A 15,273-nucleotide genomic window follows, 5' to 3' on the forward strand; every position below is an offset into this window, starting at 1 on the left:
TGTTTAAATACATTGTAAACTAGTCTGACCCCTAACCAGAGTTTGATAAAAATCTCCTAATATTATTAAATTTATTTAAAAAAATAAAATAAAAAATATCTCTATTTTATAATAACTTAATTAACATTTGACCAACTGAAAATTTCGATCACATGATGTTCCATTCCCGAACCTCGTCCCCCCAAAAGAGGGATTTCTATCACGAGCTGTTTGATTGTCAATAACTAAGAATTTTGCAATAAAATAGATTAAACCAAAGCCCTGCATAGTACCGTGAGGCTTTAAAATCCCTTTTAACAAAGTCGTATCCACACATCTCCATTGATTCGGCCTTTAAGCTCTGGAATCTCCCCCTTCTTCTTCATCTGCCTTCAGCTTGCATTCTTTCAGTGTTACCAACGGCAAAAATGAGTTCTGCAATGCGACGATTGGTGGGATCTGCACTGAAGAATGCATCATCTTCTTCTTTCAAAACTAATGTTATGCCGAGAAGGTTTTATTCGAGTGGTGGAAGTCCACCACGCAAGGTTGTTGTGTTGGGAGCTGCTGGGGGTATCGGGCAGCCATTGGCTCTTCTGATGAAACTCAATCCTCTGGTGTCAAAGTTGGCGCTCTATGATATCGCTGGCACTCCAGGTGTGGCTGCAGATGTCGGCCACATCAACAGCCGTGCTGAGGTGGGTTCCTCTTTTCCTACCGCGTTTTTTTCGTTCTCTGTATGCTGGATTTGTTCTCTCTGCGAACGATAGAGATGTTTTGATTTTAGTTTCAAGGGATCTCCATTGGGATCGATCGTACGACGACCCACTTGGTAGGATCTACATTTCGTTAGTGTTTTACCTGTTATTAGTTCTTTGATTTTACGTTTCTGATATTGCCCATGGTCAGATAATTTATTTATTTTGGTAAGCGCCTATTTTTTTAAAGGAACCAGGCCTTATACCAGGCTTAGACTCCACTGCTATAACCTGTCAAGGTCTCTGGGATTCTTTGAATGTGGAATTTATTCTTTTGGCCACATTTTTGCAGGAAATATGCCTTCCGGGGCTTTTGAACGTGGGTTTGAGCCCTGAAAGCGCAATGATTTAATTTCTTAAACACAACCCAATTCACGTTAATGGTCAACTCAATTCACTTTCATGGTCAGTTTGTAAATGTGTTTGTGCATATTTTGATTGATGAAAAAAAGCACCTAGATATTTATTTCGTGGAAATCCATGGCTGCATCATGTGCACCTACTCGATTAGGGTTTTTAATTTTATGGATCTAGGTGACATTTGGCCCAACAATCCTTTGAAGCAACGCCCATCGCATTGTCATTCTAAAACGATTGTAATGTACACCGTGAATATTGGATTTGACTATACCTGACATTCTTTGGGCCATTTCAAAAGAGGCAGATATTGAGGGCTACATTATTATTATTTTTGATTGTTTTCTTGTTGGCAAATGTCTTTCTGTTAACATAGTGGGTTTTGCCCTCATTGTAGATGCTACAAACATAGAATCTCTATTCCACCAATTTCATGCAGGATTTGCTCCTGATCTTGTCTGTTGAATCTCAATATGGTAGTTAACTTCGATGGTGAGATAATGCCGCAACATACTTCTAAGAGGGCACTGAAAGTGCTATGATTTAACTACTTGACTACAATCTGCCTGACATTTATGGCTAGATTGAAATTTGGGCTGTGCTTATTATTATTATTAGCAGTAGTAGTATTTGCTATTGATAGGAGAAGGTTGAAATTGAGGTTGGGCTCACTATTATTGTTTTTGTTTGGTCAAGGCATTTTGACTGGCGTGGGTGAAACACCTTAATTGCATCTATTCATCAAAGTCACGCATGACTTGCAGATGGGCTCATCTGTGCAAACCTCAATAGCACAGGGGTCATCATTAACAACACCTCTGCATTATCATTGAACTGGTGTTTATCACGTTAACCCGACTTCATATTTTGGAATGACATGGGCAGCCGCATTATCATGGGAATATGCCTCCTGGGTTTTGAACCTGGGTCATCCTCATGACAAGCACCCTACAACTTGCCACTAAACCACAGCCCAATGGACGAGGTAGTTCATATTTTTTTGATGAAAAGTGCATCTATATTTTTAGCAGAATCCACGGCTGGATCATATGCCTCTGCTTAATAGGACTTTTTGATCTGATGGATCTAAGTCATACTTGGCCTAATGACTACTTAGAAGTTAGAATAGTCTCATTGCATTGTCAATTTGTTATTTTGTGAGGATTGAATTGATGACCCTCTGCATATTGGATTTGCCTCTATATCCAACCTTTTTGGGGTCGTTTAGATTTGCCTCTTTATCCATGAGTAGATTAAATCAAAATAGTCTTCGCAGCGTAAATTAAACTAAGGTTGAATAAACTCCCTAAAGTCGCTTGTGAGATGCTAATTATTTATCACAGCATCACTTTTATACATGGATTGGATAAGACTATACCCTGATTGAAATGTCGTATACCTGGATTGGACAAGATTATACCCTGATTGAAACGTGGGTTGGTATAGGTCTTCAATCTCCTACGAGCATAATCATTGCTTTTGGTGCTCTATCTCCTCGGTAGAAGCCAAAAGGTGGATTTTACTATAGAATACAAAATTAAAACTAAGGCATATAAAACAAACTCTAATGCATGTCTCCCAAGTCAAAAGGGGCACAATTGATACACCGTGGTTATGACAATAGCGGACAACAGCCCCTCCAAAATAATTTAGAAAACTAATAATGACATCATTTCGACTTTTGGGCCATAGCGTAACTTAACTTAGTGGTTGGGCTAGGTAATGAGGGGGTGGCCACTTTATTAATATGATTTTAAGTGTGCTTTTTGCATATATATATATATATATATGCCTTCACTATGATGAAAGTACAAAAGGTGGATGGTCTCCTTAAAATAGTCTTCCCACCACATTTGTGCCCATGGTCGGTATAAGGGTTTGCATCATGACTATTGGAAATGGTATTTTCTAGTAAACTCTGTTATAAGTCAAAGTTATAACACGATAAAGGGCTAAGTAAAACATTATAGTATCAAAAAGCATATCAGAACTATCCACTGAAGTATTAAATACAACAATGAAGAGAGAACCAAGTACCAAGACAATTCACCACAACAGCTACTTCACATACCTTTCCAACCCTTGGGGACTAGAACCATCATGTATAAACCAATGTATAATATCCATTCAACACCATGATGAGGCATGAGCACTCATAATGTGCTCGACCAAAATGCATCATCTCCAATCAAACTTGAAGGTGTATAACTCAAGTCCATTGGCATCTCCATATGTCAACCTAAGAACCCTATCATGTGATGGCAATCATAAATTTACCTTAATCACAATATGAAGGGTAAGATATTTCATCCATATTGCACAGTGCAACTTACTTCTCTTGGATGCAATGGAAGTGAACAAATTAATATTGAAAGTCTAGCTCTCAGTTAACAGTAGCAAATAATGAAATCATGGTAAGTTTGCCTCTGCCAGAGCTTCATTTTTCAATAACATCTATAATGAGCTCAAACACATTAAATGAGAAATATATGAGTTGCTTTTGGTAGGGTAGCTTCATAGCAATTGTATAAATTTTAGCCTTCACAAATTATATCCAGGCAACATTGTTTGTCTGACACTTGGAATATTCTAACCAACAAAACCATTGAGGTTGTCCAACCAACAAAACATCATCACAAGATCTCCAAACAGGAGATGTATCAGAAGCCATATAATCCATTTCAGATGAAATAGCTTTCAAATTTGTAATTTTAATGTTTCCCTTACAGTCACAAACTGGTCAAAGTTCAAAACCCAAAGACAGCAATCAGCTGTAAATTGACTATAAATCAAATTGATTATTGTTTTCTTAGTTTCCCAGAAAATAACTAAGGCTGCTAAATCCACTGATGAGCTCTTAAATACATTTTCTATTTTAACCATGTTACACAAGTTTTTGAAAACAGAAACAGGAAACAGTAGGAAAAGACTTTTCAGAAGAGGAACTCTGAGAAACTTAACTAGGAAACAACAGGGGTAGCGCAACAGGGAATGGCGAGAAACTCAGAAAAGACTTGGAAACTGTTTCCGGATATTGGAAAAAGATTTAAATTTTAACTATAAAATTAAACAATCAGAATAAACACTAGGAAACTGTTTCCAGAAATTGGAAAAAGACTTGCATTTTAACTATAAAATGACACAATAAATCAGAATAATACATAAAAACAAGATTAAATTCCATATATGATTTCAAATTTTATTATTTCATATTGCATACCACCATATAAGATAGATGAACATTGCATACTGATTTATGATTTGTATGGAACAAAATCACAATTTTAAATAGAAAAATGAAAAAAAATGCCAAAAAAACTAGAATAACAATGTTCTAAAGTTTCTTTTAAGTTCAAACACTAATTGTGAACAGTAAAAGATATCTGGTAAGGCTCAGTTATGAACTGCCTGGCAACTCTCAGGTGTGCATCAAGATCATGTTGAAAATGGTTGTTATTGATGTCAAAGGCTGTCCAAGCAGGCCCCATTTGGATACACTCTCTCTGAAGGCATTTTCACTCCAATTACCTGGCTCAAATGGGAGCATAGAATATATGATTGGAAAACTTGTTCTGATACCTTTCCAACGATATATGGCACGCCTTCTAACTCCTCACAATTGAAGAGAAAGGAGTTTTTGAAAATTCATTCCACTAGTTGCACAAGTTGGCCCAACTAGTGGACAAATCGGCCCTACCCTAGACCCCAAATGCACTATAAATAGGCATGAGAAAGAGCATTTCTAGCCAGCACTCAAGTATTGGGATCTATTTTTAGAAGATCAAAGGAGTCGGCCTGAGGTTCAATGTTTTGCCCGCGTGATAACTTGTAAGTCCCAGCCATCTTTTGCATTTTGATTTTTCCTTTGTTTTTCTTGTGGCCATCATATTATCTTTTCTTTTCTTTTAGCTACATCAACCTCCAAATGTGCATTCCAGGCCCTACCCAAGGCATGAGGAAATGTGGTGGCCAAATCCCAATGTGAATGAACCAATGGTCAGTTGACCCGAAGAAGGGAGGTGGAATAGGGGCTCATAATTTAAGATGGGCAGTGGTAAGTATGGAATAGATGGAGCACGCTATGTCAGTTTGAAACTGATTTCCTTAGAGCATATCTCCGAAAATATAGTGAACTAAGATCTGAAATTTGAACCAAATATTACCCAAGATTTCTCCTCAATATTCTTCATTATTAACCATCTGAAACCTTCCAAAAAAAATTATAGCAAAAGTGCCAAGATGACCCATTTGAAGTAGGATAACCCTAGGATCATAAGCTCTACTACTAAATGTTATGAACCTTGCGCCTTTAAAATTATAAAAACCAATAATTACAATCATGTTCAAGAAGGAAACCTCCTTTTACAATGAATACGATGTACAAGACAAGATTTGATGATCCTAAGACTATGTCTCCTTAGTGTATATATACAAGACAAAGGGTACAATTGTAATAAAATGGGACTATGCTAGGTTTTAGCATAGATAACAATATAGCAATAGAAATGCAATCACTCAATATCTAGGGCTTCATAAGTGGTTTTAGGGTTACATGGGCCATATACAAGGCTTAACACTAGCAGTGAACCTATTTTGTTGATTGTAAGTGATATGTTATTTTCTAAGTCACCTGACACGGGGATTCGGGACACGTAGGATTCGAGATTCGTGGTGTCAGATTCGGACACGCTGACCCCCCAGAACAAGACACGTTATATATTATTTTATATATTATTATATTAATATATATATATATATATATATATTTAAAAAATATACATATATATTAAAAATTAAATATTATCATATTTCTTACACAAATTTTAATTAATGATACAAATTTATTGATTTCAAACATAGATCTTCATCTATAGCTATTAGCATGCATAGTACATACAAAATTCAAATAAATGTCAGTGGTGCTTGTCACATAAATGATAAATCTATTAAAAATTTAAATCATGATTCATAATTCATAACTGAAAGACAACTTACAACTACAAGATAGTAAGATAAACACACTGACCACTGTAGTTTTCTCATTAAGTCATCAAATCAAAAAGTGTTACATAGGTAGTGTTGGTGCAATGCCAATGGCAAATAGAAATATAAAATATAAAACAACTACAGGTATACAAGCCTCAAGGCATCAATCAGCATCAGAATCAGCGTCACTGTCCCCATCATCATGGTCCCCACTGCTCTCCTCTGCATCCTCCTCCTCCCCTATATCCATAGTCGCCTCTACATCTGCTGGCATGGAGGTTAACCCCTCTAAGTCATCAAATCTAACAGGCTCTAGCACTGGATCATTGAGATCCATGTTGGCCAATGCCAACTCAACAGTGGTGTCCAGACCCATATCATCAGGAACAGTGTTACTAGGGAGCGAGAGCGAAAGCGGGGAGCGGGAGCGAAAACGGGAGCGGGAGCGACATATTCAGAAGCTCTTGGTTTGGTGCTCTTGATTAAATATGAGTTCCATACCCTAATACATGACAAAATTCAATGGAAACATTGCAATCCCCCAATCCTAAAATCCTGAAAAACTGATAAGTTTGCTGGATTTTGAATGAAATCTAAAATTCTACTTTCTCCATATGAAATCCAATGAGGCCGGAACCACTCTCAAACATCCTGAGTCATTTCATGGTAATGTTAAAAATTTAAGTAGAAGGATGAATTTAAGAATTTAACATTACCATGGATAGCATATCAATACTAGGTCCTAGACTTGATCATGAAGCTGCCAAAATGCTCTACTCCTTGCTGCAACAGAACAAATCACTTGCCAACAGCACAAATCACTTGCCAAATGAAAATATTAATGAGCAAACACGCCCTTTTCATTCCCGCACTGAGCTTAGCGAGTCCTAGAAACAGGACACGTGTCCCAAAATCGCGACACGCTTTTGAAAATCGTGACACGACCTCGGATTCGACGTGTCATATTATTTGGACACGAATCCGGACCGAATCGTGTCGGATTCACTGGATTCGGGATTCGTAGGGGGTTTAGGACGAATCCAGTGACTTAGGTTACTTTTGATATTGAGACTGTTATTAACACTGCAGAATAGAATGTGCTAAACTAAACTGCAGAATGCAATGAGTTATGCATATACCACCATGACTTGATCCTTGGCATGACATACCAATCGGATCACAAGGCTATATACAACAGCTACCACAAAATTTAAATTGCACAAGAAGAATAAGGTGCACAAATTTAGATTTTCATCAAACAATGCAGAAGTATGCAACAAAAATGCATCCAAGTAGAACATTTTTCTATTTATACTGTCAAGAAGAATGACACACAAAGCAACGAGCCTAACATTCCACGAGCCTTTGAATGGATCCATGACACACTTTGTTCTACACCAGTACTTGAACTTCTTGGCATAGAGCAGTCTTTGGCAATAGGTGTTATGCTTAAGCCAGGAGGACATCCAGTAATTTATCATTAGAAGACATACGAGCATGACACAAAGTTCAAACCCCCAGTTCAAGCAGACCAAATTTTCACCTCCTGAAAGATGCGTTGGTCTATAGCAAGACAGCAACAACTAAAAGCAAGCAGACCATTAGATACTTGGTTGGAAAGGGAGCTTGTCCTTTGAGAAATAGTTTTATTATTTTTTGAAGTAATTGGGAACAAATTTCTCTAAGCAGGAAGGAAATAATGAGCAATAAAATTACATTTTGTCTATTTTCAGCACCATTTTTAGCACTAAGTTATTTTTATTGCTTCTCACGAGAAAATCTAATTTTGACATGTTAGTTTATCAGATATGTTAGGTCATACTCATACCAAGATATAGTTAATAATTCCATCTTCGTCTCCAGTCTCTGGAACAATTTTGTACTAACTTTTTACTATAAAAATATGTTAGTGCACTCACAATGAATTTAAGAGAGTCACCTCTCTAAATTCCTCACTTCTGCTGTGTGCTTGTAACAGTATTACTTTCCTTGGCCAAATGATAAATCAAAGGACCACATAATAGGTGGGATCATTGGTTCAAATGTTGCCTATCCAAATCATGCCTTGGCCTTCTCTGAATTCATTTAGGCAAGCTCTTGTGAGTAGTATGCCACAAACTACTAAAAAGGATAAACTACATAACCATTTAGTGCCAATGAAATCACTAAAGAATCAACAAAGTGGTCCTTATTCACACTATACATTACAGCAATATTTATGTAAGTGTTTCCTAACTAAAATTCATTAACAACTTGTCCTGCAGATTGAATTGACCTATGAGTTACTTGAAGGATGGCTTATTTATACATAAGTTACTGATAACACTGCTAAGGAATTCAAAACCCAACAAAAATCAGAGATACAGAAATCAAATTTGTAAGTTTGTGACTAAACTGACAGATAGATATTGGTATGTTGGAAGAGCCCTAAATCAATCATGAAAGGTAATGGAATTCTATTACTAAAGCAAATGCAACAGATTGATATATAAAATGCAAAACTTACTTGATAAAAGTATAAACGACTTGACAGTGCCCCAACATCTAGTTCCCATGTTCTAGGATCTTCAATCCACCCTTCTCCCTTATGAGCTGGATAACCATGAATAGCCCATTCTGGATGTGGTAATAATTGCACCAGTTCTTGTGCCTGAGGATTACTATATGGATCACAAAGATCAAAAGGTGCCTCAAGATATTTTGCATTGCCCGGTGCACAGTACAAATGATAAGCAGAGTATGGAAAATGAGTTGTATCATTTCTGTAGACTTTGCTACCATTGGAATTGATGTGATAAGGTGGACAGACAGCAAGGTTATCAGGTCTACACCAGCTCGTCACCTCAGGATTTATGATCATCTCATTGTATCTAGTAACATCTGTTTCAACCTCACCATCACATGGCTGTCCATCATTCTTCCAGCAGCTACCGATATCAATCAAATAAAACTGGCTATTTGAACCACCTCCGCGTATAACATTGAGTGTCAATCTTACCTTGAAATTTGGTGACTCTGGCAACTAAACGAAAAATATTGAAGTGAGCATATGAAGTATGCTGAATGCATTTTCCTAAATACTAAACAGTAAGACAAATAAGGACTCAGGAAAGCTAAACAGTAAGACAAATAAGGACTCAGGAAAGACCTTCAACATCATCCCACGAGTGTCGTAATGATATCCCCCAGAAAATCCTTCGGTGGCATCAGCACGCAAATACAGCATCAACCAAGGATATTTCTTGGACGTTTTCAATTTATGGGAAAATATCCATCTGCCTGTGCTAGCTTGCTTCTCCCAAACAACAGAAAAATAAGAAATATTATCAATGTCAGCTCCTAGACTTGCATTCAGATCATAAGTGCCATAGAAGCTTCCCCTTAAACTGGGTGATTGTGAATCACAGGAATAAATTGCATTTTCTTGAGGCTTTGTCCAGTTGTGATACACAAGCGGCTGATTCATGCAGCCTTTCCCAAAACACGGAAAGGTCCTACTTGTAATGATCGGACTGACTTTTCTACCATTCTCTGGACACAATTCAGATTTAGTATCAAAGTTCCCATTCTTCAACATGATCATCCAAAACTGCCATGGATTTGATGAGTCCCTTACTTCACAGAGGGAACCAAGATATAGCTCTTTCTCCGCAGCATATTTGTCTGGATTACTCTTAGACTCAAAAGAGATATTTGGAAATTGATCCCCACTCCTTAGTTTATTGTCTACCTCAGTGACTTTCTGATTTACTGTGCAACCATTTTGTTTTCCATAGAGGCAACCGCCCACAGGATCTGATATGAAATAAAATAAGAGGTTATTAAGCAGATTGTAGAGAAAGCTAAAAATTACATAAAAATATCAAACATACTGTTCCTCAAATAAAAGGCCCTCTGTTTTGGCCTGTAAGGGTAGAAAGATAGGTAAGAGTTCACCTTGCTGTCACATTATCGAGACATCAACTTCCCTGACCAAAGGGGCTGCAGTCTGGGTCCAAGCACGCTATCACCACTTACTGCTGAACTCAACTCATCGTCTTCAGAACAAAAAAGCCCATGATTGTGAATAGTTAAAAATAATTAGTCCTCTGAGAGATCAGATGTAGTCATGGCTGATGAGACAGTTCCAACAGATGTGGAAATTATGGAAATTGTGGGTGTCAAGCAAACCATAATACTAACTGGGTTTTGTGGAAAAATCAGAGAAAAACTGGTGTTGCAACTGTCTGAATACCTATTGACGCTAAGAATGCAGGTACTAGGAAGTAGACAATGTGACAACAGCTGGAACTAATTCTTGCACCAGAAATGGATTCTCCTCTGCTGGGTCTGAAATTAACTGGGCTTTATCATTATGGTCATCATTCTGATTATTTTTTCAATTGCCCAGTTGATTTCTTCCATTGAATTCATCTTTTCCTGCTTTCATTTTGGGAATGGTGCATGAGGAAGTTGCAGCTTAAGCTTCTACATTAGCATTACAAGGACCTTCCTTTTGTTGGAAAGCTCACCATCACTTCCAAGATTCTGCAAGATGGTCACATGTATTATGCTTCTTGCTGGTTTCCAATCCAATCTCAATTTCTGAAGCTGGAGAAGATTTTAAGAGCATTCTTATAGGCTAAGTATGGAAGATAATGGGGTCTCTCTTCGCATCTCCGCATCATGCCAAAGCTAGAAGGTTGACAAGGGCTTATTGATATCGAAGATTCTGGCAACAATGTGGGTAGTAAGGAGTCTTGTTGGAGAGCCCCATTTGGAAAGCTTAACTCATCCACAGAGACTATGTAATGCAGTCATATCAGCAAAATTTAGGGTCACTTTTCACTATGTGGAATCATTTGTGCTCCTCAATACTTCAGAATATAGGAATTTCTTGTCCTCAAGAGTGTTTGAACTTTGGGAAGCCTGGAAGCCCATGACTAAGTGTATTTACTGGGACTTTATTGGCAATAGGAGGGGATCAGATCTCACCTTCCATCCTATTTAGATTTTGGAGAATGCAATAACAATGCATTAGAACTCACAAGATTTTAGCCAAGGGAACTCAACAAGAAGGGTGTTTTTCTGTGGCATGGTTTTTGGGATACTGATCAAAGGACATGGACAGAGTAGAGAACCCTTGCCTATTCTAAGAGTTTGTTTTCTTCCAATAGAATGATTATCAGAGAATTACATGCTACTATTGATGTCGAGGATCTGTCCAAAATGATCTTTCTAGAAGGGCAATTGGAGAGATTACGGATGATCTCTCTTTTTTTTAAATTTGAAAAATACTTCTTATATTTACAATTACAAATAATCCTATTCTTGTTCACTATGAGGAGGACATACCATTGCTTGGGTCATGGAACAAGGATAACAAGTTTTACTTCTTTTGGAACTTTGCGATAATAATTTCTTTTCTTATTTTTTGGTCTACATATTTATCATTTAATTTGGTACTGCCATATTGATTTTATCATGCTCGTGTCACGACCTTGTCAGTAATTCACAGCAGTGTGACCTGGGTGCAGGTTGCAGGATATATGGGAGAGGAACAACTTGGCACGGCATTGGAGAATGCAGATGTTGTGATCATTCCTGCTGGTGTGCCTCGAAAACCTGGCATGACCCGTGATGATCTCTTCAACATCAATGCAGGGATTGTTAAATCTCTTTGCTCTGCAATTGCAAAATACTGCCCAGAGGTAAGTTGTCATGATTTATGATCTTCTTTGAAGTTTTTGTTTTCATGCGATTTTCTTATTGACTATTTCATAGGAATAAGCATGACGTTCATTGTAAGTTGCTTTGTCGAAGGCTTTGTATGTTTGAGATCTATAGAGATGGCAATATATACAAATACATATTTGCAAGAATCTTTAAGCAAGTTGTTGATCTAGATTTACATACTGTTCTTGTATATAATCAATTCTACTGGAGAGGTTAACGAAGCTTGAAGACTTCTTTGAGTCAAACGAATAGGTGATTGACTCATTATTGACTCTTTATTTAGACAAATTGCAGCTAACTTTTGCCCATAAGAAGGAAATACTAATTGAAATGAACTTAAGAGTAATTAGCTGTGTAGTCCAATGCAAGTTTGCAGCCACTGTTAAAGCCCTGTTATTCTTGTTTCTCCTCTTGTAGTTAGTAACTTAGCTTTTGGACTTTTGAGAAAATTGGCATATGAATATCAATATAAAAAATATCCTTGGTCTTCTATTTAACTGTGCACAAATCCACTTGATCACGAGGTATCCTCTATAACATTATATATTACATACAATCAGTATGTACTACCATTAGTGTGGCAAGTTAATAGATAAAGAAGTATGTTTCACAATTATTTGTTTTGTTCATGTACTGGTGTGTGTGTACAGTATGTATAGTATATTGTTACATATTATATAGATAGAGATATGGAGAGGGGGGAGAGTGTACTGGATAATGTTTTCCTTCTATCAGGAATGGTATATTTGGATTCAAGAAATCATCTAGAATTGGTTTTTATGGCATTGCTGAGGACTTGATATCCATGGCAGGCAATTGTAAATATGATCAGCAATCTTGTAAATTCTACTGTACCAATAGCTGCTGAGGTTTTTAAGAAGGCAGGGACCTATAATGAAAAGAAACTCTTTGGTGTTACTACTCTTGATGTTGTCCGCGCAAAGACGTTCTATGCTTCAAAAGCAGGAGTTCCTGTTGAAGGTATTTAAAATTCTGGCTTGTTATGCTTAGCTACTCTCAAATATTTAGTATTCTGTAAAATATTTTTATTTTTTATAATTTAATCATGAAATATGCATCCTGGGCAAACATGCCAGGCACTTCTCCTCATTTCAAGGATGGTATCATAGGGCTCAAGGCCATCAAAAATATAGTCAGCTCAAGATGTCACTTGAGGGAATTGAACCCGGGTGGGAAGGATAACAGTCTTTGCACACAACCATCTGGGCTAGACCCAATACATGATATGCTGCAGGATCTTACCAACATCATGCTTTTTTTAACATTAGATACAATTCTCAGTTTTATGTTTGTTGTTGATGTCATCCTATGTTGTCTGCAGAAGTTGATGTTCCTGTTGTAGGTGGACATGCGGGTGTTACAATTCTTCCACTTTTTTCACATGTATATGACTTTGTTGGATCCTCATCTTGAGTTTGTTCTTTACTCTTGGATATTAGAAGATTAATTTATCAAAGATAAAATGAGATCAAATTACCTACCCTTCAATACAGTTAAAAAGGGAACATACACTTTTTTGTTTTGATAATTTTTTTTAGGCAACACCAAAGCCAAACTCTGTATTGTCTGAGGAGGACATTAAAGCCTTGACAAAGCGCACACAGGATGGAGGAACTGAAGTTGTTGAAGCAAAAGCAGGGAAAGGTTTAGCCACACTGTCTATGGCGTAAGTTTATGTTTTGGTCCTCTATAGTGGCTAATATGCATTCATATCTTTTGAATGTTTTTTTATTCTTATGTGACTGTCTAGAGTGCTGAATTTTTCATCTTGATGCAGTAGTTGGAGTCAGATAATCTTATCATGGTGTGTGCTTCATGATTTCATGCTTGGCATGCAACATGATTTCATGCTTGATAAGTACCTAATCTGAGATTCACTGTCAATGAGAATATGGCATGAAGGAGCTTCTTTCTCTTTATCTGAATCTTGTACTTCATACATTTGCATGTCTCAAATCTTTTGCCTTAAGCTTAGGTACTTATCCTACATGAAATCATGTAACATGCATGTCTCAAATCTTTTCCCTTAGGCTTTCTCATTTGTGTGAAACTCAGCGGGTGCTTTTAACCTGTGAGGTTTGATCGATGGATTGTTGCCTTTCATTTACCTTAGTTTGATTGAAATGTTCAGAGTTAATCTAGATTCTGCATGCAAAGATCCTTCCCTAAGAAAAGCCATGAGTCTCTTCAAGGATGTTATTCCTTCTTAAACATAATATATGTCAAATGGATCCCACAAAAGTTGTGTGCTTGATGATGGGTAAATCTGGGTATGAGATTTACAAATTTGCACTTACATGTATGCCTGTGGTTGCAATTCACAGATAGGCGCATAACATCCATTCATTACCTCATCTTGAGCATTTGAGCATGTTCATGCAAAAAACATCGCTGGTCAGTTAAATCCATTAGTTGAAAACTTGGAAGTGAAGAGTAGTGTTGTAGTCTTCTCTATGTTGATGAATGCTTTTTGAGACTTCAAAATGTTTAGACATGCAATTCCTTTTTCATCTTGCTCCTGTGTTCTCAATTTTTTTTTTCTACTGTTTTTTAAGGCCAAATATAAACCATGGGATATATATTTTTACCCTGAAGACCTCCAAATCATTTGGAAAAGGGGGTGCTGCAGCAAAAGAGATGGGTTGAATTTGTTGTTTGGATGGACTCTATGGTATGTAATCTTAGTTGGATTTCCAATATACTTTTAAACCATATTTTCATTTTATTTTTTAGTACTATTAGATATTATATCTTACCTCATTTTATGGTTAACATTGTATAACAAAAACATGCGTTGTGTTATGTAATTAATACTAACATGTAATATTGATTTTTTTTGTCAGAATGCTATAGGTAATGATTGCCAAGACGATGATCCAAATTATGTTCAACATATATCAGGAGATGATGAGGATGAGGATGAGGATGATGGTGGTGAAGGAGGAGATGATGATGATAGTTGCGGTGTTGGTGATGATGTGGATCAGAGTAATGAGGATGGTCAAGATGATCATGAGGATGATCTTGGTGGTGGTAGCTAGGCATGCACATGCATTGTTTTTTATGAAGAAATTATTGTGTAGAATGACATTGTTATGTTTAGATGGGTGTTGTGAATTTACCCTATATCAATGAGACATTTTGATTTTGTAATCATACGATGAGTTTGATTTATGTATGTTGTTAATTTATCGTAACAATATTCATGAAATATTTTGATTTGTTAATCATATTTGAATTTTAGTTGTTTTGATTAAAAATAATACTAATTTTATTAGTATTATGTTGCTATTTTATACATGTTTTGAAAATTGTTAATGACACATTGTTATTTTTTTGGATGGATGTTGTCAATTTCTCTTAAATTTCTTTACAAATGATTTTGAATTGTGATATCTGCTTTAATGATATTTAGAAACTATCATATATTTCACTATGAATCTATAAAGGGGGTCAT

General features: G+C 36.6%; 2 protein-coding genes across 2 annotated transcripts; one reads left to right on the forward strand and one right to left on the reverse strand.

Annotated features, from left to right (window-relative positions):
• The first annotated feature begins 338 nt into the window (after nucleotides 1-338).
• Nucleotides 339-14,799, forward strand: LOC149164704 (malate dehydrogenase, mitochondrial-like). The gene is made up of 6 exons (XM_089430969.1): nucleotides 339-677; nucleotides 11,597-11,770; nucleotides 12,608-12,776; nucleotides 13,138-13,199; nucleotides 13,355-13,482; nucleotides 14,660-14,799. The coding sequence occupies exons 1-6, from the start codon at nucleotides 408-410 to the stop codon at nucleotides 14,667-14,669; spliced, it is 813 nt and encodes a 270-aa protein (XP_089287095.1). The 5' UTR covers nucleotides 339-407; the 3' UTR covers nucleotides 14,670-14,799.
• On the reverse strand, nucleotides 8,455-9,777 carry LOC149164705 (uncharacterized). Its single transcript, XM_089432158.1, has 2 exons — nucleotides 9,229-9,777; nucleotides 8,455-9,102 (listed from the first exon to the last, which is right to left on the reverse strand). Exons 1-2 carry the CDS (start codon nucleotides 9,661-9,663, stop codon nucleotides 8,470-8,472), a joined length of 1,068 nt encoding a protein of 355 aa, XP_089288284.1. The 5' UTR covers nucleotides 9,664-9,777; the 3' UTR covers nucleotides 8,455-8,469.
• Nucleotides 14,800-15,273: the final 474 nt, after the last annotated feature.

The sequence above is a fragment of the Pinus tabuliformis genome, chromosome 5_1, assembly GCF_031772625.1.
Source record: "Pinus tabuliformis cultivar Carrire ecotype Pingquan chromosome 5_1, CPIR1, whole genome shotgun sequence".
NCBI lineage: Eukaryota > Viridiplantae > Streptophyta > Pinopsida > Pinales > Pinaceae > Pinus > Pinus tabuliformis.